Raw genomic sequence first — 26,376 nt, 5'->3', positions numbered from 1 at the left:
AGTTTTGGGGGTGAAAATACTACAACCACCACAGTAATAGATACCCAGAATGTGGCCTCTGGGTGTTCCTATTCCAACTATTTTCCCCTCCACACTGTCTGAGCATCTTTCTTTATTTCGAAAGAAAAAACAAAACAAAACAATTTTTTTGTGCTGCTGGGAATTGAACCCAGGTCCTTGCACATGCTAGGGACATACTGTAGCATTGAACTCTACCCCAGCTCTAAAGAATGTGGGGTGGGGATGTGTCCTAGTGATAGAGCACTTGCCTATCATGTGCAAGGACCTAGGTTCCATCCCTAGTGTCATGAAAAAAGAAAAAAGGCACTTCTTTCCATCTGTCTTTAGCTCTGACCTGTGACCCCTACCAGGGCACGGTGGATCAAATCCCATCCTAGAGAATTCTCATTCTGGGGGGGCACTGGGGGAGACTGAACCAAAGTGACATACCTATCCCTCTGCATTTGTGATCCCAAACCCAAGCCTGGTAATGTTACATGTCCCTAATCCATGCACTCTCTACTCCTCCAAGATAACTATTACTCAGCTATGTTCTCTGCAAACCTCCTGCAGCACTCAGCACCTCTTCATCTCCATCCTTGAAAACATTGAAGTTGCCAGAACGCTTCATGGTCCGACAGCCTATGCTGCCAGATCCCCTGCTTTTCATTAATTGAGTGGATCATCTGGTCCCCCCAAAGTCTAAGACCAATGTCCTGCCAACACACTGGATCCTCTCTTCCTGCTCCAGCTGCACTTTCGGCTCTAGTCATTGCTTCTAATTCTTTCAGGTCTACAGCATGGGAAGGGAATAATGGTCCCCAAAGATGGCCACTTCCTAGTCCCTGGAACCTTTGACTATGTTATTTCTTATGAGAAGAGACTTTAAAGTCATGATTAAGCTGGGCGCGGTGGCACATGCCTGTAATCCCAGTGCTCAGGAGGCTGAGGCAGGAGGATCACAGTATGAGGCCAGCCTTAACAATTTAGTGAGACCATGCCTCAAATTTTTAAAGAAATTTAGCTGGGTGCAGTGGCACACACCTGTAATTCCAGCAGCTCAGGAGGCTGAAGCAGGAGAATCACAAGTTCAAAACTAAACTTGACAACTTAGCAAAGCCCTAAGAAACTTACTGAGACCCTGTCTCAGAAAATAAAAAAAGGATTGGGGATATGGCTTGGTGGTTAAGCACCCCTGGATTCAATCCCTGCGATCTCCCCCAGATGTAATTAAATTAAAGCTGTTGAGTTGGGGAAATGATCCCAGGTTATCCAAATGGCTAGGAATCTTCATGAGAAAAGCAGGGAGGTCTAATTCATAGGGGATGTGAGGAGGGATGCAGAGATCAGAAGGTGCCAGGCTGCTGGTTCGGAAGATAGTGGAAGCGCCACCAGCCAAGGAATGCAGGTGCAGAGAATTGGATTCTCCTCTGGAGCCCCTAGAAGGAATCTGTGTGGGAGGGACATTCATTTTAGATTTCTGACATCCAGAACTGAATGCTAATAAACTTTGTTTTAAGCCTCTAAGTTTGTAGTAATTGGTTACAGCAGCTAGTGGGAAGCCATTAGAGTCAGACTCTCCCATTCCTCAATATCATCTCATGTTTTAATAGCATCTTTTTTTCTTTTCACTTTGAAGTAGTTGTTCTTGCATGTCATCCTTCATCCAGCTTCCCCTAATGACAGCATCTTATGCTGAAAGGCTATATTTGTTCAAACTAAGACATTCACATTAGTATGACATTATTCCAAGTGGCAGTTTCCACTCAGGTTTCCATCTTTTCCATTCATGTCCTCTCCTCATTCCAGGGTCCAATCCAAGATTGCACTTAGTTGCCATGTCTCCTTCGTCTTCTGCAGTCTGTGGTAGTTTACTTTTTTATTGACTTTCATGACCTCAATACTTGTGTGTGTGTGTGTGTCTGTGTGTGTGTATGGTGCTGGGGATTGAACCCAGGGCCTTGTGCATGCAAGGTAAGCACTCCACCAATTGAGCTATGTCCCCAGCCCATGACCTCAACACTTTTAAAGAATACCAGTTATTTTGTAGACCATCCCTCAGTTTGTATTTGTCTGATTGTGAGTATGTGCGTGGTGTGTGACTCCGGGGACCTCATGCATGCTAGGCCAGTGCTCTACCACTGAGCTACATCCCAGCCCGGTCCTTAGTGCATGTCTCAGCAGCATAGACACTGAGCGCTGCCTCCTTCCTGGGGGACTGTCCTTCCTTGCCTTTCTAGACCTACTCTCCTGCCTTTCCGCCTTCAAATTCACCATCAATGTCCTTTGCTGGTTCTTCCCGCTGTAGGTAAACCCTAAATGTTGGAGGGTTCAGCCTGTGGACCCTTCCCTTCATCTTCTCTCATCTCCTATGTGACTTTATTCAGTCGCATGGCTTCAAATACCATCTGTATCCCAAAGACTCCAAAATTTAGGTTTCCTGCTCCATACTCTTCTGTGATCCCCAGACTCAAATATTCCAGTTTTCAACTCCACATTTATGTATTTAACAGTTGTCTTTAACATATCTAAACCCAGAACCCTTTCCAATCCCTAATCCCACTCTTCTCCAAGTCTTCCCTCTCTAAACCAATGGCTCCATCATCAATCACCCAGTTGCTCAGTGGACAAATCTAGGAGTAAGGGTTATTACTATTAAGGGAAGATGAGCTTCTTTTAAAAATTTTCTTTAAATCTGTTACTTTGAAATAGTTATAAGACTTACAGTGGACTTACAGCAAGAAAAGTGCAGAGTACCCTTCACCCAGTTTCCATTACTTTCAACCATCATACAATTATTTGAGCCAAGATTAATGTGTTTTAACTAAACCATGTACTTTAGTTTTTCTGATTCAGAATTCAACCCAGAATCCTATGTTGTGTTTCGGTGCCTCCTTAATCTCCTCTAGGAGATTTTTTTTTTAGATATTTATTTTTTAGTTATAGGTGGACACAATATCTTTATTTTTTATTTTATGTGGTGCTGAGAACCGAACACAGTGCCTCATGCATGTTAGACAAGCACTGTACTTCTGAGCCACAACCCCAGTCCTCCTCTAGGAGATTTAAAAAAATTTTTTTCTTAGTTGTTGATAGATATTTATTTATTTTTAAAATTTATTTATACGTGGTGCTGAGAATCAAACCCAGTGCCTCACACATGCCAGGCAAGTGAGCTACCGCTGAGCCACAGTCCCAGCCCTCCTCTAGATTTTTAATTTCCCCTTTCTTAGGCAGGAGAGGCACTTGGGATCCAACCCAGGGCACATGCAGGCAAGCACCCTGCCACTGTGCCACACTTCTGGTCCATCCTTTTGATTTTTTTCCACATTTTTAATGGTGCATTACAGTTATACATATTGATGGGACAGCCCTGTCTTTTCTATACACTTTAATCCCATCCCTACAGACACAGAATAAGGAGCCCCTGGGACCTTCAAAGTATATAGCTAATTTGATCACTTCTTCCCACCCACTGCTAATATCTTTTTTTTTTTTTTTTTTTAAATCAATACTGGGAATTGAACCCAGGGACTCTATCACTGAGTCACATCCCCAGCTGTTTTTATTTTGACACAGGGTCTAGTTGCGTAGAGAGCCTCCCTAAATTGAGAAAAGGCTGCCTTTGAACTTGCAGTCCCCCTGTTTCGGCCTCCCTAGTCGTTGGGATTACAGGTATGTGCTGATGTGCCTGGATGTATTTTTTTAAAAAAATAAATCCATTGAAGCCTGGCATGGTGGTGCATGCCTGTAATCCCAGGGACTCCAGAGGCTGAGGCAGGAGGATCACAAGTTTAAAGTCAGCCTCAGCAACTTAGCGAGGCCCCAAGCAATTTACTGAGACCCTGTCTCAAAATAAAAAATAAAAAGGGCTGGGGATGTGGCTCAATGGTTAAACACTCCTGGGGTCAGTCCCTGGTACTACTACTACTACTACTACTAAAATAATAAAAGTCAAATCATTAAAGTGATCTTCTAAAGTGGGAATTATGTTATATCCTTCCTTTGGCCAAAACCCTTTCTTTCATTGCAAATAAGATGTGATCCTCCCCCACATACTGCATGATTCAGGCAATAACCAGCAATGGCTGCTACAATCCTTAGATGAGAGATAATTTGGTAACAAAATATTTTCACAAGTCAAAGTCTCACTGCTCAGACTACCAAGGGGAAAATGTACCTTTTACAAGGAGACATTAGGCAGGTGGCTCCTTGACCAGGTGACCCTTTGACCAGGTGACCAAACTCAGCATCGTAACAGTGGAATCATTTGAATTATGCATCTCCAAACATGACACAACTTGAATCCGGAGTATCATTAGCAACAGGTTCTTGCCCAAAATACTTAACTTCAATCTGTTCAAGTCTCCAGCCTCAGTTTGCGTTTTATAGGGAAAACAGGAATAGTGGAACAAACTGAAATGCCAGGAGGAAACAATCAGACAAATCCAGAATGTGGGACATTCAGCAGGAAACTGGTCTGGACTTCAGGGGGAAAAAGTCATAAAGAAAAGTATGTGTCTATTCTACTTTATATTAAAGAGACAGGACAACCAATGCAATGTGTGAACTTTTATTTTTTGCTTTTTCCTTTTGAGGCTGGGTCTAACTGTTGCCTAGGCTTACCTCAAACTCTTGATTATGTGCAGCTGTGTGGCCTCCGACTGGATCCTGATTAAAACAAGATATTCTGGAGTCAGTTGGGATATCTGAATAAGGTCTGGTAAATTTTCTTAGCAGAGAAAACTTTGAGGTTATGTAGGAGAAAGTACTCATTTTTAGGAAACATATGCTAAATGCTTGGGTGTGTGAAATGCCTCTGGAATCTACTTACAAATGGTATAGGAAAAAAATATTAAGACAGGATTACTTTGTTTATTTTCATTAAACGTTGAAAAAACTTTGGACTTCTGAGAAAGCTGCAAAAATAATAGAGTTCACATATACACACACAAGCAAAATCTGTCAAAATATGTTTTAATGCATGTTATGGGCTTTTTTCAAAATACTTAATTTTTCCCACATTTTTTTTATTTTTATTTTTTTAAAGAGCGTGAGAGAGAGAATTTTTTTAAAAATATTTATTTTTTTTTTTAGTTTTAGGCGGACACAACATCTTTGTTTGTAGTGCTGAGGATCGAACCCGGGCCGCACACATGCCAGGCGAGCGCGCTACCGCTTTGAGCCACATCCACAGCCCTTCCTACATTTTATTATCAGTGCATTATAACTTTACATAATGGTGGGATTCATTATTATATATTCATACGTGCACAAGACATAACAACACAGTTTGGCCAAAACCATTCCCCAGTATTTCCCCTTTCCTACCCCTCCTCCTTCCCCCCAGTCCCTTTCCTCTACTGATTGCCCTTCAATATTCGTAAAATCCTTTTCCTAATTCCACATATGAGAGAAAACACACAACCTTGACCTTCTGAGTTTGGCCTATTATGCTTCACAATGTTCCCACCCATTTTTTTTTTTTTTGCATTGACTTAATTTCATAACTTTTTTATGGCTGAATAAAACTCCATTGTGTGTGTGTGTGTGTGTGTATCACATTAAAAAAAAATACATTTATCCATTGATGGACACTTAGACTGGTTCCATAGTTCAGCTATTGTGAATTGTGCTGCAATAAACATGGGTATGCAACCACATATGAGTTTTCATATTATGGTTTCTTTCATATTTCTGAAGGCATGAAATTAGTAATTTGAATTTTGCAATAATTTCTGTAGTTAAAGGGATAATGTAATCCAAGAAACTTAAATTACAATAGTTAAATATTTACAGACCCACATGGCTGCAAGCTCTCTTATGACCAGCAATGCATGATCACGGCCCTCTGATCCCAAATCAGAGCATCTGCACTTTGCTGTTAAGCCCACCCGGATTTTCCTTGTATCCAGGCTTTTTTCAATTGTTACTTCTTCAGAAGAATTTTCCTTGATCCCTTTTTCTGAAATAGCCTCGCTCCCACTACCCATTCTCTTAACTATTTTTCTTCGTTATGCTGGCAACTGTCTGAAATTATATTTTTTAATTTAAATGCGTTTAGTGTTTCCCCCAGTACAATGTAAGCTTCAATAAGGAAGATTTTGCTTTATGACGTGGCGTGTCCACAGAGCCCACAGAGCCTAGCACACACCTGGCGGTAGACGAACAGTTCTGCCAATTAAACAGACGTCACAGCAATCGTGATATACATGAAGGGACTCTTTGCCAGGCGGCGGAGGGGTATAGCACAGTACAGGACACAACGCACATGCGCAAAAGATCCGGGAAGTGTTAGAAGAACGGGGCGGAGCATCGGGAGAGTCTCGCGGATACAGACGGTTTGGAGCCCAGAACTCAAGGTGCGGCAGCGCTTGGTGCGGAGCGCGCGTGCGCATTGCGGCCCCTGCCCAGCTCGCGGCAAGTAACTTTAATGCTCCGGAAGGCAGGGTAGTGACCTTGCGCGTGCGCTGTGTCCGCGGCAGAGTCCGATCCCAGTGTGTGGTTTACACGCTACTCGAACGGCGCGTGCGCAGTGGGACGGCGGAGGGATTTGAGACCGAGACCCACCCCCCTGCTCCCGTCGCTAGCCGAGGCCGCGCGGGTTCGGAAGCAGCGGCCTGGTTCGCGCGCTGGGCGGGCGACCGAGGGAGACTGGCGCGGACGCCGCTGGAGTCGAAGCCGGAACAGGAGTCCTTGTTGCTGAGGGGTTGCCGCAGCCGCCGCGAGCCCCAGGACCAACGCCAGGTCGAGGAGGGCGCCGCGCGGCGGGTGAGTGTGACTGAGTGGCCTTAGGACTGCGGGGCCGCTACCCACAAGCCCTTGCGATGGACCCCAGTCTCCTTCCCCGCGGCCCGGCCCTTTTCCCGCGTCTCCGCTTCAGCACCTATCTGCACCACTTATCCAGAGTTCTCTGGGTACTGGAGCCCTCTTACCTCAAAGCCCGTCCCACCACCCGCCGCGGTCCCCTACCCACAGGCCCTTGCGGTATGTTGCCTTTTTTCTTTCTTGCCTTTCTGTAGCGTCCTGGACCCTTACCCATAATTCCTTTCGCTATTGGGAGCCCAGATTATTACCCACAAGCCCCCGGCTTGGGGGATTTCTCCTTACGACTCCCCTTGGTCGGAGACTTCCGACCCCAGCCCTCTGAGCCCTCTGTCCCTAAATCTCTTATGCAAGGTAGGAGACCACCGGCCGCACTGCTCAGCATCTGTCTCAAGATCCTTGAATCCCCACAAGCCTCTAGGAATTCTGAGTCCTGCAGCTCTTGGCTGAGGAGACTCAACTCTTCAGAATCTTATTCCATTCTTTCCCTTATTAGCCTTGTTTCCCGCTCCCGCCAAGGACTTGCTTTCTCATCTAGATTTACCTCCCTTCGCCCAAGTAGGATTGCTCTCTGCCCTTGCAGTTTTCCTTTTTTTTTTTTCCTCCTTTGGAGAGTCAGGGGGTAATAGGGGAGCCATCCTAACCAATCTACCTTGACAGAAGTCTGTCCTGCTTCTGCTCTCAGATTTGGCAATATGACCCAGTTCCTGCCGCCCAACCTTCTGGCCCTCTTTGCCCCCCGTGACCCTATCCCATATCTGCCACCCCTGGAGAAGCTACCACATGAAAAACACCACAATCAACCTTACTGTGGCATTGCACCATACATCCGAGAGTTTGAGGTGAGTTCACTGAGCACACTGGAGTGGTTTGGGTTCGGGGGGGCAGGGGACTAGATTGGGGAGTCCAGCTTCTGGCCATATCTAGTTGTATGTACAATTTAGAATTTAGGTAGGTGTTTTTTCTGATCTTCAGTTTCTATTGTTAATGGGGTTGATAATGCATCCCTTGTGGTGTTTTGTGAAAATCCACTAGGTAGTGGTTGGCCCATGGCATTTGTCAACCTTGTGACCTTGGGCATGAGTATCCTTTTGATAAATTGGTGTGTTTTTAGCAAGAGGGTTATAGTAATATATTCATAATATCCATGGAGAATTACATGGCAAAATTCATGTAAAAGGGCTTGGCACCAAGCAGTTATTAAATGTCATTATTTTTATCATTAATAAGACAATGTTCTTAAGAGTTACAAAGCCCTGTGTACTGGAAGCTTAAGACCATGGGCTTGGGCTTGGGCATTTCAACTCTGTACCGGTGAGGCAAATGTGAATAAACAATTTAAAGTCCTGGATCTTAGTTCTTTCATTTGAAAAATTGGGATATCCACACGTATCATTAGCACACCTGAGAAATGCTGGCACACAGCCAGAAGTCATAGGAGGAACATTCTGGCATTGGATAGGAAAGGCAGCTTGAGGTGAATAGAGAGTTGAAAAAAAAATTAGTAGATAACAGAAAGGTGGATCTTTAGTGGGATTTACCACCCTTGGTGAACCCACATTTGGGAAATGTTATTAGCCAATTAAATGAATTTAATGGGTACATGCAGACCAGAGGCATCCTTTGATAATTCAGGTCATGTGCCATTTACTATTTAATGAATGTCTGAAGAGAGACCTTTAAGACCTGCCCTGTCCCTCAGAGAGTGTCCAGTTGTTTGCCTCAGAGCCTCCTTCTCTCAACTCCTGTTATTTCAGGCCTCATCCTGTTCTTTGGCACTTGTAAGCAAGGACCTCTCATCCCTGTTCCCATCACTTCCTCAGGCATTTTGTTTCCTGTAAATCATACTTGGAGCTGTGAGAAACAGTGTGTTCCCTAAATATGGGGTACAAAAACCTTTGGTACTTTTTTTTTTTTTTTTTTTGATGGTACTGGAGATTGAACCCAGGGCTGCTCTATCACTGAGCTACATTCCTAGCCTTTTTTAATTTTATATTTTAAGACAGGGTCTTAGTTGCCCAGGCTGGCCTTTAACTTGTGATCCTGCTGCTTCAGCTTCCTGAGTAGTTAAGATTACAGAAGGTTTTTTTTGTTGTTGTTGTTTTGTTTTTTTTGTATCAGAGATTGAGCTTAGGAGTGCTTAACCACTGAGCCACATCCCCAGCCCCTTTTAAAAATATCTTATTACGAGATAGGTTCTCACTAAGTTGCTAAGGATGGCATTGAACTTGTGATCCTCCTGCCTCGGCCTCCCAAGCCACTGAAGATTACAGTCATGTGACACCGCGACTGGCTGCTATAGAAGTTTTTTAAGTACTTCCAATTTCTGTACTTGTCACAGACCAGCAATGGTTTGTGGGCCTTGAGGGTTCATGGGCTATGCCACTCCCCTGACTCCACTGTAATTCAGGGACTATTGGTGTTTTGTAGAAAAGTAGGGTGTGTATGGGAGGCAACTGAGATTCACATTGCCTTGGTGAGTGCCCCTTGCCATTTCCCCCAGTTCTTCTTCCCTTGTCACCTCTCTTCTTTTCCCCAGGACCCTAGAGATGCCCCTCCTCCAACTCGTGCAGAAACCCGGGAAGAACGCATGGAGAGGAAGGTATGTGAATTTTGTCTCCTAATGTATTTTTAGCCACTTTCTCCAGATGGTCCTTGAAATCAAGGCACTTCTATCTGCACTCACTTCTCAACCTCCCCTTTCTCCTGACAGAGAAGGGAAAAGATTGAGCGGCGACAGCAGGAAGTGGAGACAGAGCTAAAAATGTGTAAGTCTCTTCTTCTTCCTCCTTTCTTCTCCCTCAAATCCCCTTAATTCTTCTCTTCCTAGGGCACATCCAAGGGCCTATTTTAGAGAAAGGGGTTGGTTTACTTATTTTGCTCACTTTCTCTCCATTTGCCAAGCACTACATTTGTTTTAGGCTTTTAAGCAGGAGAACCTAGGGCAAAGGTTAGCAGGAAGGGAGACACCTGCTACCTTGACTCCTCCTGCCAGGGAGTACATTGGAAGGGCTATCATATAGCTCTCGGAGTCTTACAAGCTGAGACAGGTGTAAATTGGTGAGTAGGTTCAGGCTCCATCGCTAGCTCCCTGACCCTTGGACTGAGTATGTTCCATTACTTCCAGGTAAGGAGGAATTGGAGTAGGGATGAGGTACCTTAAAGCCATTAACCAAACTTACAAGAGAATCAAATATCAGCCTCCACTGGCCCTTTATTGTTAAGAGTGAAGTCTTCATGGTCAGACCATGTTAGTTTTTCTTGACATGTGAGGCTTTAGTGAATCACTTCCCTCTGGACTTTATTCCTTGGAGTGGCCAGTTTCCTCAGGTGCTGAATGCCAGTGCCTGACAGAGACCATCCAGCTGGGAACTCTAGGCACTTTATGGCTGTATGGATGTCCTTTCTCAGAACCAGCAAAGACATGTTAAGAGTCAGTGTCCAAAACCAACAGGGATTTCCCCTCCCTACCAACCTAGTTTCCCTAGTTTCTGAGACATGGTTATTTAGCTTTGTAAAGTCATGAGCTTTTCTTGCTGCCACCCAGTTTGGTTTTTGTGGTGCTGGGGCTGGAACCAGGACTTTGAATATTCTAGGCAAGTGCTATACCATTGAACTACTTCCCTAGCCCTAGTTTGGTTTTGTTTCTCCCACCCTGGTATTGAGGATTGAACCCAGGGGCACTCTACCACTGAGCTACATCCCTATCCCTTTTCAATATTATTTTGAGATAGGGTCTCATCAGGTTGTGGAGGCCAGCCTCAAACTTGTGATCTTCCATCCTCAACCTCTGGAGTCACTGGAATTACAGGCACGTACTACTCTGTGCAGCCACCAGTTTGTTCTTTTTTTTAGTTTGGTTTGGTTTGGTTTGGACACGTTTTTAAATCTCTTCCCCATCGTATCACCAAAGCCAATTCCTGTTAACTTTCTAAATGTCACACATCTGGCCCTTTTCTCCATGACGAACACCACTACCACCCAGGGCTCTCCTGCTTGGACAACACAGACTACTTGGTTTGCCTTGATCTCTTCCCCCGCCTGAGTCCACTTCTGGGCTTTCTGAAGTATAGTGTAGCTCTTTTTACTAACTGCTTCCTTTTGCCCTCCACATAAGACAGTTCCTTCCCTGCCCACCCATAACTTGCTTTGTGCCAGATTGAGAATGTGGGATATCATACAGGACAGAGTTGAGGCTGTTTCGTAAATAAGGAAAAGGTGGGTCAAGGAGGGGACCGTATGGATTAAAAAGTCAGAAGTTGTGCAACCAAATGATATTTGGAGCTTGTTTGAATCCCAATTTAAATGAGATAACTATTTTTTTTAAAGAGTGGGATTTATTGAAGTGAGAAGAAAAGAGACAACTCTTGGAGGGTGAGAGAGGACTTGGTAGGAGTTGCTCTTAAAATGTATTTTTGAAATAGTTCCAGTTAAAAATTTTTTGAAATTTGAGCCATAGGTGTTAGATGAGGTTAAGGAAGAATTATCATTATCATCATCATCATCAATTATTTGGTAATGGGGATTGCATCCAGGAACACTTAACCACTGAACTATATCGCCAGCCCTTTTTATTTTTTATTTAGAAACAGGATCTTGCTAAGTTGCTGAGGCTGGCCTCTAATTTGTGATCCCCTGACTTCCGAGCTACTGGGATTATAGGTGTGTGCCACTGAACCCCCGTGGTGTTAATTTTTTAGGATGTAGTAATGGTACTGGGGTTATGTTTTTTTAGAAGTCTTTATTAGAGGCCACAATGTGGAACATAAGAGATGAATCAAGTATGGGCACATGTTGATAACTGAAACTGGTTCATAGGAGTTCATTATACATTTCTTTACTTCCCAGTGTTTGAATTTCTCCATAAGGGCGGGGGGAGAATGGTTCAAATACTGTAGTATTTCCCTGCCCCTAAGAGATTCTTTCCCTAGCTGTAAAAGCTTGGAAAAAAGTCAAAATTAACATCTTCCATTCAGTGTCATCTTGGCGACCACCCCCAACCCCCGCTCTTTTTGAACACAAAAACTTTCTGCCTCTGATATAATTTCTAGGGCCCTCCCCCCTTTTTGAAAATTTTGAGACAAGGTCTCATAGGGTAGTTCAGGCTGGCCTCATTTATAATTTTTTTATTTTTACTTTGAGACAGGGGTCTTGGTAAGTTGCTTAGAGCCTCACTAGATTGTGAAGGCTGGCCTCAAACTTTCGATCTTCCTGCCTCGGCTTCCCAGGCCTCTGGGCTTACAAGTGTGTGCCATTGTGCCTGGGTGTCACTTCCATTTTTAAGATGAAAAATGAAGATTTGTTGAGACAGAATGCCTTATAAAAGAGAGTTATAAGCCTTTTAACAAGAAGTTCATAAGGGTAGCCTAGCTGTCAGGATGGGGTGCAACTGTGTGTATACACATGGACACAGACTGGTGGATCACTGATCATAGTTCTTTGCCACCTTTATTCAAGTAATGTGTTCCTTCTTCAGATACTTGGATACAGTTGAGTTGGTGGCATGTGCTTTTACCTTTAGTTACACTCCTGGGTCCCTTGGGATAAGCAAGAACTGTAGGCAGTTCATGCAGTGTGTTGAGTTGTTTTCCCCTTTAGTCTGCTGGGCACTTCCTAGCTGCCCTGCAGGATGCTCAGCTCTTCCTTGACTTCCTCTGCCCACTGCCACCCCCAGCAATCACTCAATGGTATCTATTAGCACCATGACTGCCTAATGTCTAGAGGTACATTCCCTATTGCAGCCATGACACCTTCAGGTTTTCTGTCACATGTCACTGTCTCCTCCTTAGGCCTTTCCTAAGTTTGCACTCAAAATCTATTCTTCTCCCCATCTCTGTCCTTATCTAATAAGATTATGTGATCCTCACATTTACCTTGTTTACTCTCTGTTAGCACACAAGTTCCCTGAGGTTGGGGGTCATTTTTGTCTTATTTACTGCTAAATCCCTAAACATATTAGGTGCTTAATAATTGCCTATTGAATGAGTGAGATAGCCAGGACAGTTCAAGAGACCTGGGCACAGAAAAGTACAACACAGAGGGATTGGATATGGCAAAAAACTTGCTAGGGTCAGGGGATACACACAAAGTTAGAGTCGTCTTTGTGAGTTTCCGTTGGTCCCCACATAGTTACTTCTGTAATTTTGGGCTCACGCTGCTGGCTTTCTTTTTTGGTTGTAAATGGATCTCTCTCTCTCTCTCTCTCTAAAGGGAAGACTCCTTCCTTACCCTCTTTTTAATTTTTATTTATTTATTTAGATGTTGATGGACCTTTGGGGCTGTGGTTGTGGCTCAGAGGTAGAGTGCTTACCTAGCATATGTGAGGCCCTGGGTTTGATCCTCAGCACCACATAAAAATAAAATAAAGATGTTGTATTCACCTCTAACTAAAAAAAAAAAAGAATACTTTTTTTAACTAAAAAAAAAAAAAGAATACTTTTTTTTTTTAAATGTTGATGGACCTTTATTTTATTCGTTGATTTATATGTGGTGTTGAGAATCGAACCCAGTGCCTCACACATGCTAGGCAAGCACTCTACCACTGAGCCATAACCCCAGCCCTGTAAATGGATTTTTTATTTTATTTATTTATTTACTTATTTATTTATATGCGGTGCTGAGGATCAAACCCAGGGCTTCACACATGCCAGGCAAGTGCTGTACCACTGAGCCACAACCCCAGCCTCCAACGCTGCTGGCTTTTAAGAAATTCCTTAGTTTATACTTGTAGTCGAACCATCTTATGGGAAACATACTTGAGACTTTTATATATATATATGTAGTAGTTAGACATAATATCATTCATTATTTATTTACTTTTATGTGGTGCTGAGGGTCGAACCCAGCACCTTGTATATGCCAGGCAAGCATGCTACTGCTGAGCCCAGCCCCAGCCCCCTGAGACTTTTATTTCTCTGGCTTATTGCCAACATCTAAATTATCTTCCAAGAAGCTAGCATCCCAGCGTTCAGATTGTGGGTCTGGTAGTTAGAATGCCTGGACTATGAAATCAGGCTGGGATATAAAACCTTTTGCACTCCCTTGTGTTTTTGACACTTCCCTTTTTCCATGTGTGTGTTTTATTTTGCTTCCATTGGCAAAAACAGTAAAATCTCAGAATTCAGCACTGGGCCATAGTATGTGCTCAATAGATTTTTAATATTCCTTGTCTAATATTATCCCAGAACATCACAGGCCCTCAGAGGGTAATTCTAAACCATGAAAGAAATGCCTCTACTGTGCAATGATGGAGTGGAGTGCTTTGGGATCTTGGCAGGGGTCAGGGACTATTGTGTGTGATGGGTCCACCATATTTGATGAAAATGACTTATTTCTAGGCCTAACCTAGCAGAATCGTACATGGATGGATATATATGTGTGTATGCGTGTGTGTATACACACACACACACATATTATTTACTTATTTATTGTTTTTGGTACTGGGTATCGAACCCAGAGGTGCTAAACCATATCCCCCTTTACCTTTATTTTATTCATTTATGTTTTTTAATGTGGTGCTGAGGATTGAACCCAGGGCATCACATGTGCTAGGCAAGTGCTATACCTCTGAGCCACAACCCCAGCCCTGGAATCAGCTTTTTAATAAGATTCCTAGTTCATCTCTTTGGAGAGTGTTATTCCTCAGTGGCTAGGTATGAGAATTACGTGTTTTGCAAGGCTGGAGTAGGAATCTGATAGATGTCAGGGACCTTTCACATTTGCTCCAGGTATAGGCTCTTATTCTGAGCCTTGGGATCTTTGCTTTCGCATTTTCCTGTGGACTGTAGTTTTAGTCTTTGTCCAGTAGATGGCACTGCAGCCATGGATAAGGGAGGGAAGGAGCAAGTTCAGCCCTTGAGATCAGGCGCCATCTCCAGAGAGGCCTTACTGGGCTTAGTAATTGCTCAGATCACCTTGCATCTGGAAGGGATGAGGTCCTTAGGGTATGTAGGTCTGAAATGGCACTTAAGCATGCTACACCTTGTCTGCTTAAAGTCAGTATTCCCTGTCAGCCTAAATCGTTTTATCGGTCACTCTGGTAAAGGCCACTGTGCTTCAGGAAAACCAGCACTCAAGAGAAGGCTGTTCCCAAAGTTGCCAAGTCACCAACTGTTTTCTACTAGTTGGGAGCTTCCCCAGTTTCATCTTTTTTTCCCCCCAGTTTTATCTTTGTCTCCTTGGCCTCTGCCTGTTTATCTGTATTTGTCTTGTTACCTGAGATTGTAGCTACCTGCTACTTATAGTTTCTCTCCTTTCTGCACAGGGGACCCTCACAATGATCCCAATGCTCAGGGTGATGCCTTCAAGACTCTCTTCGTGGCTAGAGTGGTGAGTCTGCAGCTCCAAAACCTCGGAACCCAAAGCTGCTGAGACCCTGGGTCTGGACAGAGGACAGAAGACTAGTCCTTAGGACTGTTCAAGGTCTTTTTGACAGTCCCTGTTTCATTTAACTTCGTCTTTCTGTATTTGTAGAACTATGACACAACAGAATCCAAGCTTCGGAGAGAGTTTGAGGTGTATGGACCCATCAAAAGAGTGAGTGGTTGGGGTTGGTGTATTTGAATTGGGGATACATGGAGGAGAGGGCAGTAGCCAGAAAGACACTCAACCCTGAGTCATTTTATAATCTTATCTCTTCTTTTTTGGTACAAGGGATTGAACCCAGGAGCTCTTTACTACTGAGCTACCTCCACAGCTCTTTTGTTTTGAGACAGGGCCTTGCTAAGTTTCTGAGGCTGGCTTCATTTATTGCATTCCTCCTGCCACCGCCTCCAAAGTTGCTAGGATTATATGTGTGCACCACTGTGCCTGACTTGGTTGGATTTTGGAATCTGCTGTCCTAAGGTTCAAATCCTAGGACTGGAACTGTATTCATTTGTAATGGGGGCAGGTCACTGAGAGGTAGTGATATAAGTGAAGAACTAGCCATCTTTGGTGACCAGCTCAAGTGCTGTTTCCTAGAAGTCATTCCTGTTGGGCTGTTGTTCTCTATTTAATTCATCCCCTATGTAGTCCTAAAGGGATCTTTCTGATGTTCAGAGATGACCCCATCTTCTCTGCTCACAATCTCGTATACCTCCCTAGCATATTGGGACAGAGATCTGGAATCTAGAGCCTGGCCTCTCAGGGCAATTACTCTGTGGTCCTGCACTATGGCTTATGTATCTCTATCCTCTTTCCATCTCCGACATAGGGTTCTTCTTGGAATGCTTCACACTCTCAGTTCTCCCTGACTTTGTACATATTGAGTTTTATGACTGCATTTGCTCTTTTCTTCCTACCTCATGTCTTAAGAGATGCTGGGGATGGAGTCCAGGGCCTCATACATGCTAGGCAAGCACTCTACCACTAAGCGTGATGCCCTGCCCTCTCTATGCCCTTCTCTTAACCCTAGAACTCTCCTTTTCTCTTGGCATTCAGAATTCCTCTGTTTTTCCAACTCTACATGGACAGTCTATATCCCAAACCCTTTTTATTTTGAGACAGGGATTGGTAAGTTGCTCAGGCTCTTCTCATACTTGTAGCCCTCTGCTTTAGCCTCCTTCTTAGCCTGGCATTGGGGGTACTTGGCCCTGGTGCCTTTCTACCTTTGCGGCCTAATCTCCTGAGGATCCTTATTATCAAAATAAGTGCCATTCTCTTTGGGGAGGGTGGTGCACACCTGTAATCCCAGTTACTCTGGGGACAGGGTTTCTATTGGAAAAAATTCTGGAAACAGCCATGATGCTTGCACAACTTTGTTAATATACTGAATGCCACTGAAAAAATAGTTAAAATGAGGGGCTGGAGTTGTAGCTCAGCAGTAGAGTGCTTGCCTTGTACATGTGAGGCACTGTGTTCAATTCCCAGCACCACATATAAATAAACAAATAAAATAAAGGACCATCAACAACTAAAATAAAATTTAAGAAAGGGTAGTTAAAATGAGCCAGGTGTGGTGGTATTTGCCTGTAATCCCAGCTGCTGAGAGGCTGAGGCAGGAGAATTTTCAGTTTAACACCACCTTCAGCAACTTAGCAAGAATGCCTCAAAAACTAAATAGACTAGAGGTGTGGCTCATTGGTAGAGTCCCCCTGAGTTTAAGGCCCAGTACCACCACCAAAAAATAAAAATAAAAAAAAAAAAAAAGAATGTTCCATTCATCCTCATTTTACTGCATCCCCAGTCTCCTCCCAAGCTATTGCTCTTTGGAGTTACTGCTACTCTTCTTTATAAGCCAACTCCCCACTCTTGATCCCTTTTCATTGTCTAGGTTTTGGCTTAAGTGTTCTTTCTCCAGGAAACTGCATCTGTGTCACTCAGGTGTCTGTTGTGACCTTTGTTTTCATCTTTAGAGCATAAGTCACTGAAGTCACTGGAGGATCTTGAAGGACAGAGAGCCATATGTAGTGGCACAAGCCTATAATCCCAGCAGTTTGGGAGGCTGTGGCAGGAGGATCGCAAGTTTGAGGCGAGCCTTAGCTACTTAGCAAGACTCTGTCTCAAAATAAAAAGGCCTGGGCACATAGCTCAGTGGTAAAATGCCCCTGGGTCCAATCCCTAGGACACTCACTATCCCCCACTCAAAAAAAAAAAAATAGCCGAAGGACAGAAAATCTGAGGATCTGTCTCTGGCATCCTTCAGCTTGGGCATAGAGTTATATGATGGGCAGGCTGTTGTGAGGCAGGACTAACCTACATCTTATCTGCCTTGCAGATACACATGGTCTACAGTAAGCGGTCAGGAAAGCCCAGAGGCTATGCCTTCATTGAGTATGAGCATGAGCGAGACATGCATTGTGAGTACCTCCCACTTCAGCCCTTCCCTCTGACCCTCTCTCACTTCTCTGCTGCCCCAGTCCCTTCCCTGTCGTCTGACCCCCTTTCCCTGCCACACCTGACATTAGCAATGTCTTTTCTCCTCCTCCCTCTGTTTCTGATATATCTTTTTTTTTTTTATATATATATATACGTGTTTTTTAAAAAACAAAAACCAAATCCCCCACAACGTGTGTGTGTGTGAGCTCGGGGAGGTAAGTGTCACACGTTGAACCTTAGGGGCAAGGAGGGAACTGGGTGGGGGCTGGGGCCAGCTGGAGGTGGGGGGAGGGGTCGGATTTTCGGGGAGCATCTCCCCATTATTCCCCCACTGGAGTTGGGGATGACCAGGTTGAAGTGAGGACTGGCCTTTGAACCTGCCCTCTCTTCCCCCAGCAGAGCTGGGGCTGGACCACCCGACCCTCCACCTCCCCACCCCTGCCCCCAATCCTGTTCCTCAGTGGGCAGTGGGCTGGTGGTCGTGTTCAGCGTCTGCCCCCACAGCTCAAGCCCCCTTGAGGCTGCGCGGCGTCCACATGGGCAGGGATGGGTGGGTGGGGGCGGGCAGGGCTGCGGCGTGTCCAGGGGCCGCCGTATTAATTGACTGTTCTTATTGTCACTGCAGCCACCACGCAGCTGGCTTGCAGCTGATGCTTACGCTCCCCTTACAACACCTCAGTGTATGGTTGGTATAAGGGTTTGTATCATGGGTAAGATCACTCAGCACCGCACACCAGTCCAGCTTAGCCAGGCAGCACAGGAGCAGCGAGGCATCCCTCTTCCCGCCCCGGTCGCCCCCTCAGCCTCCCTGCACCCAGCCCTTTCCTTACTTGGGTGCCCTTTGCCCCTCCTGGCCCCCATCCATATGCTCTCTGATTATCTTGCTGATCCCAGGAGGGGAAGGGTGGATCTTGATGGGAAAAGCAACTGGCCTTTCCAGTCGGGCTCCACCCAACCCCCTGACTTACCTGGCTTCACAACATGAGCGAAAGGTGGCGGGAATATACTGAAGCTGGGGTGTGGTGGGGCCGGGCTCCACATGGAACCCTTCAGCCCTTCTCTCTCTATCCCCCACCATCACTTCTGTGGGGCACTCACTGTGGTGGCCCTGGAGAGTTTTTGGCTGCTAGTTGTAGGTGCTCTGTCCCCTTCCTGTCTTCCTTAACGTGGTTGAGGCCTCCCTAGAGTGCTGGCTGTGGTGCCCAGCTCCCCTCCAGAGATGGTCAGGCACTCCCCGAAGTGCATGGAATTGGGGCTTGGGGTGTGGGAGGGATCAAGAAGCAGACTGCGAAGGCTGAAGGTATGGTAGGATTTTACTCAAGACCTACCACTGTCTGGAGACATAAGAGAGGGAAAGAGAGAGAAGCCTAGATGGACACAATCACATGTTTTCTTTGCTGTTCTCCTGGGTTGGGCCTCTCTTGGGGTTTGGGATGCTGAGCCCAAGCAGGATTCCTTTGCTTGACTATGAACTTGGTCCTTTAGTTCTCTTCCCCACTACCCTTCTCTGGGTTCAGGGGCCAAGCGGCCCCTCCTTGGAGCACGGGTAGCACTCCATCTCCTGGACCCCAAAGTATGTCCCCTGAGCACCAGGCAGCCTTGGAGCTGCAGCTGCTGGTGGGAGGGCATGTGGAGTTGGAGGTGGAAGAGTCATTCCCTGTTCTGAGAAGGGAGAGCCTGTGTCGAGTTGAGTTTGACTGTTTTGGGAATTGGTGAGGGTGACAAGTATTCTAAGGCCTCCCAGCCTTCTTTTTTTTAATTCAAGGAGAATAGGCCCAGGGCTTTCCATTCCCCAGATTTTAAGTTAATTATCTGTCCATGAGGTTTCTGTGGGGTCCACCACTTTCTTCCTCGGCCTGTCTCCAGGTGGTGCAGGAGATGTGGTTTCTCCCACTGGGGGCTCCTGAGAACCCTCAGTTTTCCTCCCTGTAGCTTTAGCTGACCCCATGGTGGTGGGTGTGGGGTCTGTGCGCGTGCTCAGGTAAGCTTGGGGGCTCCAGGTAAGCGGTCCCGTGTCCCCCCCCCGGGAAGCCCGCCTCCTCGCCAGGCCCCCAGGAGTTGCCGAGCCCCCCCCATCCCGCTCGGTTTGGACACCCGCAAGGCCGGCATCGGTAAATGGCACATTTTTCTCTTCCTCTGGTTGTTATTTGGGGGGGAGCGGGCTGGGGCGGGGCAGGGTATTGTGGTTGGTTGAGGATAGTTCCCCTAGGTCAGGGCTAGGGAGGGGGACAGGGTCTTTTTGGCCTTCCCAGTAGCCCCATGTGATGACAGACCTGGGCATTGGGCCTGCTGCCCTGTGCTTGCCCTGCCCAGAGCAGTGATGGGCCTTGTCTCCTCTCCTCTACTCCTCACCCTTCCCTGATAGGCTCAGACTTGGGCTGGATTCCCAGCACGTGTTGAGCAAGGGTGTGGAGGGGAGAGATGGGGTCGGGCTGGGTGGTGGCAGGGTCAGTCATCTCAGGTAAGGCAGGAATTTTCAGTAGCACCGCACGTCTCCCATGCCTCCCTCCATGTCCCCTTGCTGGGGGGGCCCCTCTAGGCCCCCTGGGAGTGCATAACCCGCCTTTCTGCTCCCTGCCATTTCCTGAAGATTTCTCCCACCCCCTTCTGGTTCATTTTCTGTTCTGATGTCTGTTTCCCCACACTCACCTCCTCACCCCAAAAAAAGCATTACAGAAAAAACGGTGTGAACTGGGGTATGGAGTTGCCCAGTCGGGCCTCCTGCCCCAGCATGATGTTCTAGGGTGCATGCCTGGGGTTGTGGAGGAGCCCCTCCCCCACAGCAGAGTCCAGCATTAAGTTAACCTCCAGTTTCTTTGCAGCGACTTTGGCCATCCTGGCAAGAGGGGGCTGTTCCATCATGTGGGATTGGGAAGGGACTGGGAGTCCAGGGAGATGGCAGTTGGGGAAGGACATGCACTGCATGTAGCAATGGGGGGCTAGTAAGAAGAAAGCAGGCGTTGAGATGGAGCAGGCCCCTCACCGGGTCGGGAGAGAGTTGGTCTGGCTGTCAGTTGCCTGGCTGGCTGCTGTGTGTGTGTGTGTGTGTGTGTGTGTGAGAGAGTGTGTTTGTGTCTGTGTGTGTGTCTGTGTGTGTGTGTGAGAGAGAGAGAGGTGATGGGGGTTTCTGAGGGTGGGGATGCTCCAGCGCTAGGCCCTGTCCTGACTAGAGGACCCTCTGGGGACTCCTCCCCTCCCCCCTTCCCACATCTGTTGCAGCCGCTTACAAACACGCAGATGGCAAGAAGATTGATGGCAGGAGAGTCCTTGTGGATGTGGAGAGGGGCCGAACTGTGAAGGGCTGGAGGCCCCGGCGGCTAGGTGAGCATATTCTGGCCCTGTGCTAAGTGGCCTGACTCTTCTCTCCCCCATTACCTTGATAACCTGTGTTTCCTGCTCACTCACCTGCTCAGCTGCCCACTTCTCCCTCCATTTCTTGCTCATCACCTGCTTCTAGTCTAGAGCAGGACATCTAGTCTCTGCCCTCAAGCCTCATACACTCAGTCCCTCCCCCATTGTCATTCACCATCTCAGTCAAGGTCAGTTTGGTGGGTAAGCTTTAGAAGTACAGTTGAGCTTCCTAATACATAAAGGGCCCTCTTAGTGCAGGATTGTAGGTGTCTATTGGAATCCCGAGTCCTGTAGTGCCAGTGGACCTCCAGAGGACCTGGGAACTAGACCTTCAGACATCAGGGACTGAGGTAGCGCAGCCCTGACACCTTACAGTTTCCTCTGGTGTGCTTGTTACTTGTGCATACTGATCTCCTCTGTGTGTCTGTGCCCTGTCCTGGCGTAGCACACATGTTCCAGTTCCCTGCTTGATACCAGTTCTGGACCAGTCTTTGTTCTCTGTTCTTTGTGGGGTGGGCCTCCGCCTGGGGTGGAGATCCTGTCATGACAGTCTGTTTGGTGCAGTTGTTAGAGAAGGTATTTTGTGCAGCTCTCCCAGGCAGTGTTAGTGCCACCATTCGTTTCTTCAGCTCTGTTGTCACTTGATGCACCTGTGCCAAGTAGGCTACACACTTGTTAGCTGAGCCTCTGACCTTCATAGCCATTTTTTTATAGTTGTAGATGGACAGATTGCCTTTGTTTTATTTGTTTATTTTTATGTGGCGCTCAAGATCAAACCCAGTGCCTCACACATGCTAAGCAGGTGCTCTGCCACTGGCTACAGCCCCAGCCCTCTCACCTTACTCTTCAGTTTTCAGGGGAGTGGATGCTTAAGGCTCTACTTCCTATTGTGGGAGAGTCTTAGAATCTGAAAATGTTTCCAAAATCTCAGAATCTTCCAGTTCATTTGGCTTTCAAACTTCCTGATGGCATTAGCCATGCATCTTGGTTCAAATATATGTAGAAATACAACCCAAAGAAAAGTTTTATATAGTAATTACGTTTTCTTTTTTTAAGAAGTTTGATTTGCACCCCCCTTTTCACTTTTTTTTTTTTTTTTTTTTTTTAATAGTTGTAGATGGACAGCATGGATTTATTTGTTTTTATGAGGTGCTAAGGATTGAACCAGTGCCTCACAAGGAAAGCACTCTGCCACCGGGCTACTGCCCCAGCCCCACTAATTATGTTTTCTACATGCAATGCACAGTAGTACTTGATTCTGCTGGGAGTTTTGTTTTGGGGTGGGTTTGGGGGGGGGCTTGTTTTTGTTTGGTTACTGCTGTTTACAGTTTTTTTTTTAATTAATTAATTTTGCAGTGCTAGGGATGGAACCCAGGGCCTTGTGCATACTAGGCAAGCCCTCTACTACTGAGCCACATCCCCAGTACTATTTTTTTTTTTTTTTTTGCGGGGCCACATCCCCAGTACTGTTTTATTTTTAGTTTATTTATTTTTTTGGTGTCGGGTATTGAACCCAGGGGCACTTAACCACTAAGTGATATCCCCAGCCCTTTTTATTTTTTGTTTTGAGACAGATTCTTGCTACGTTGCTGAGGATGGCTTTGATCCTCCTGTCTCAGCCTCTCAAGTTGCTTTTTTTTAAAGATGTTTGTATCCCCTTAGATTGATGGTGTAACTCATTGCAGGGTTGTGACCTGAAAATTGAATGCACTTGTACAGCTGCTCTGTGTTCTGTGGCACTCCAGTAGCCTGGTCAGCTGCTTGCTCCCTAGTTATACCTCTCTGAATTGTCTCTTGGTGTCCAGCCAGCCTCCTCTTCCTTTTCCTATTATCTTTTTTTTTTTTTTTGGTACCAAGTATTGAACTTGGGGGCACTCAACCACTGAGGCATATGTGCAGCCTTTTTAAAAATATTTTATTTAGGGGCTGGGGATGTGGCTCAAGCGGTAGTGCGCTTGCCTGGCATGTGTGCGGCCCGGGTTCGATTCTCAGCACCACATACAAACAAAGATGTTGTGTCCGCCAAAAACTAAAAAATATTAAAAAATTTTTCTCTCTCTCACTCTCTCTTTAAAAAAATAAATAAATAAAAATAAAATATTTTATTTAGGGACAGGGTCTCACTGAATTTTGTAGCTGAGGCTGGCTTTCAACTCTCTATCCTCCTGCCTCAGCCTCCCGAGCCACTGGGATTATAGGCATGTGTCACCATGCCCAGCTTCTAGTATCTTCATTAAAAGTTGTTCTGTTTGGAACTCAGTCCTGTCAAGCCATCTTCTAGGCTTGGTGGTACAGAACAGTTCTTGGTAAGGCAGGCTCTGCAGGAAAACAGGAGTGTTATCCCAGCCCTGCCCCTTTCTTGCCTTTTCACTGGGTGCAAGTGACTTGATCTGACACTGTTTCTCCATCTGAAATATGAGGCTGTCAGTCTCCTTAGGGTTGTTCATTTATCCACTCAGTAGATACAAATCACCCTTCTAGACCAGGTGTTGGTCCCTGAGCACAGCCAGGCACAATTCCTACTCTCGAGATGGAGTACAGGTAGTTATTACCTCACCGAAACAGCAACTTTGAAACTCTAGTTGAAGGACATGTTTGGACCCAGGAGAACATAGTGGAGAATATCTTAGTCTATAGGACTGGGAAGTTCTGTGAGGAAGTGATGTTTGAGCTGACCTGAAGGGCCAGTAGGAATTAGAAGAGGAGGGTGATGTCATTCCAGGGAACGAGATGCAGGTACATGAGAACATTGGCCAGAGGAGGTGGGGAGGCCGAGGAGACTGGAGGGAGACTCCTTAGAAGTGCCCCAATCCTTAGTGGAACCTGGAGGGGCAGCTCGCACAGGCTGTTCCAGCTGGTTGATGAGTTTGGACTTGAAGCAGAGGAAGCTGGTGCAGGCTTCTAAGCAGGTCACATTTTCACCTAGAAAGTCCACTGACATCAGGTCTATGGGGGGGGGGCTTGAAAGGAGGGGTCTTGAGAGGCCATGTAGTATGCAGTGGGCAAGGTTAGAGGCTTTGGAGTCGGATTTTTGTTCAGGGTGTTCTCACAGCCACCCCCTTTTTTGTGGGAGGGCTTCTTGGGCTGGAATTCAGGGCCTCATACATGCTAGGCAAGTACTGTACCACTGAGCAACACCCTTGGGGGTTCTACTTAGCACTTTGTGGAAGTAAAACGTGGCTGTCCTTTTGCAAGAGTACATGGAGAGGAGCAGTGTTGGCCTTGGTCCTAAGGCCACCGACCTAGGTTCTTAGTTTCCTGTCCTGTGCTCTTGGAGGCTCTTTTCCTTTTTTGTCTTGCCTGTCCGGAGTGACCCTGTGTTCTCTGCCCTTCCTTCAGGAGGTGGCCTGGGTGGCACCCGAAGAGGTGGGGCTGACGTGAATATCCGGCATTCAGGCCGTGATGACACATCCCGCTATGATGAGAGGTAAGATTGGGGGACTGGTTTCCTGGGATGGGGGTCGGTCACCTGGGGAGCCCTGCCACACACCGCTGCCCACCTCATCCAGGCCCGGCCCCTCCCCGCTTCCCCACAGGGACCGAGACCGGGACCGTGAGCGGGAGCGAAGAGAGCGGAGCCGGGAGCGAGACAAGGAACGGGAACGGCGACGCTCCCGCTCTCGGGACCGGCGGAGGCGTTCGCGGAGCCGAGACAAAGATGAGCGGCGGCGCTCCAGGGAGCGGAGCAAGGACAAGGACCGGGATCGAAAACGGCGTAGCAGCCGGAGCCGGGAGCGGGCACGCCGGGAGCGCGAGCGCAAGGAGGAGCTGCGTGGTGGTGGTGGTGGTGGTGGCGGCGGCGGTGGCGGCGGTGGTGGCGGCAGCGGTGGAGGTGGCGGTGGTGGTGGAGGCGGCGGCGGTGATATGGCAGAGCCTTCTGAGGCTGGTGATGCACCTCCTGACGATGGGCCTCCTGGAGAGCTTGGCCCTGATGGCCCTGATGGCCCAGAGGAGAAAGGCCGTGATCGTGACCGGGAACGACGTCGGAGCCACCGTAGTGAGCGGGAGCGGCGCAGGGACCGGGACCGGGACCGGGACCGCGATCACAAGCGGGGGGAGCGGGGTGGTGAGAGGGGCAGGGATGAGGCTCGAGGAGGAGGGGGTGGCGGCCAGGACAACGGGCTGGAGGGTCTGGGCAATGACAGTCGAGACATGTACATGGAGTCTGAGGGTGGGGACGGGTACCTTGCTCCAGAGAACGGGTATTTGATGGAAGCAGCACCTGAGTGAAGTTTGGACATGTTCCTACCTGGCCCCTACTGTCATTCTCTCCCTTAATCTTGGTCACCTGTTTGTCCTCCAGGGGTAGGAATTTCTTTATTTGTTCTGGCCCCTTGGGTTTAAAAATAAAGTTAATTTCCTGTTGATGGTGGGCACCTTGGTTTCTTCCTAACTGACCTTAATGTCTTCCTGGAAGGTTGTCAGCTGGCTACACTTTGGTTCTAGTTTCCAGGGCTTTTGTGACCTGAAGCTGAGACTATCCCCAGGACACCAGGGTTCCCCCACTCCACCAATTCTAAGCACATATGTTCCTCTGGAGTGGTTCTATCTCTGTTTTGGGTGAGTTATAGGAGGAGACTAGATTATTCAGAAGGAGCTGCAGTCCACCACCCTACCACCCCATGTCCTGGGTGTTAAACCCAGAGTTGCCCCACCACTGAGGTACATCCCCAGCCTTTTAAACTTCTTAAAAATTTAAGACATGGTCTCACTAAGCTGTCAAGGCGGCCTTGTACTTGTGATCCTCCTGCCTAACCCTCTCAAGTAGCTGGGATTATAGGTGTGTACCTTGTCCCACTGAAGCTGGAAGGTAAGTTGTCTGGATCTGAGAAAAGGAAAGGGGACAAAGAAATGGAAAATGACTGCAAGGAAAGTGGATAAGACATGGGAGAGCAGAAAGACTGGGCCAGAGCCAGAGTGGAGAAGGTAGAGTTCAGGATGAGCATTTGTACTACATAGTAATGAGGATTGCCAAGTAAAAACAAGACGTTTCATCAGCAATTGAGATTTTCTGCAAACGTTTCTGGATGAAATTGAGAGTGCTGAGAAGACTTCATTTCCTTGCAGAATCCCAGACAAGTCGAAGGCTGCAATTCTGGGAGAACAAGGGTAAGAGTGGAGGCACAGTCTGTGTATAGCACATCAGCTTCTTACACATAATACTACTGCTTTTTTAAAAATATTTTTTAGTTGTAGATGGACACAATATCTTTATTTTTATGTGGTGCTGATGATTGAACCCAGGGCCTCGAACTTGCAAGGCGAGCGATCTACCGCTGAGCCACAACCCCAGCCCAAGACTACTGCTTTTTTAAGGTGCTTGGTCTTTAAGCATACAAAGTTACCCAGCATTTGAGAAATAATTGCATCAAAAGGACATGAGAGAAAAACTGGAAGAAATGA

General features: G+C 46.7%; 1 protein-coding gene across 2 annotated transcripts; it reads left to right on the top strand.

Annotated features, from left to right (window-relative positions):
• The first annotated feature begins 6,439 nt into the window (after nt 1-6,439).
• Nucleotides 6,440-25,340, top strand: Snrnp70 (small nuclear ribonucleoprotein U1 subunit 70). 2 transcript variants are annotated; one of them, XM_071604578.1, is made up of 10 exons: nt 6,440-6,771; nt 7,511-7,667; nt 9,365-9,427; nt 9,539-9,593; nt 15,089-15,153; nt 15,298-15,360; nt 17,522-17,603; nt 20,842-20,943; nt 24,313-24,400; nt 24,510-25,340. In XM_071604578.1, the coding sequence occupies exons 2-10, from the start codon at nt 7,521-7,523 to the stop codon at nt 25,201-25,203; spliced, it is 1,359 nt and encodes a 452-aa protein (XP_071460679.1). In that variant the 5' UTR covers nt 6,440-6,771; nt 7,511-7,520; the 3' UTR covers nt 25,204-25,340. The 2 variants fall into 2 exon arrangements, with proteins under 2 accessions (XP_071460679.1, XP_071460678.1); XM_071604577.1 differs by having other exon boundaries at nt 6,445-6,771; nt 24,483-25,340.
• Nucleotides 25,341-26,376: the final 1,036 nt, after the last annotated feature.

The sequence above is a fragment of the Marmota flaviventris genome, chromosome 18 (assembly GCF_047511675.1).
Source record: "Marmota flaviventris isolate mMarFla1 chromosome 18, mMarFla1.hap1, whole genome shotgun sequence".
NCBI classification, from domain to species: Eukaryota; Metazoa; Chordata; class Mammalia; order Rodentia; family Sciuridae; genus Marmota; species Marmota flaviventris.
Note: the sequence above shows the minus strand (reverse complement) of the source record. Positions and strands in the feature narration are given on the sequence as shown.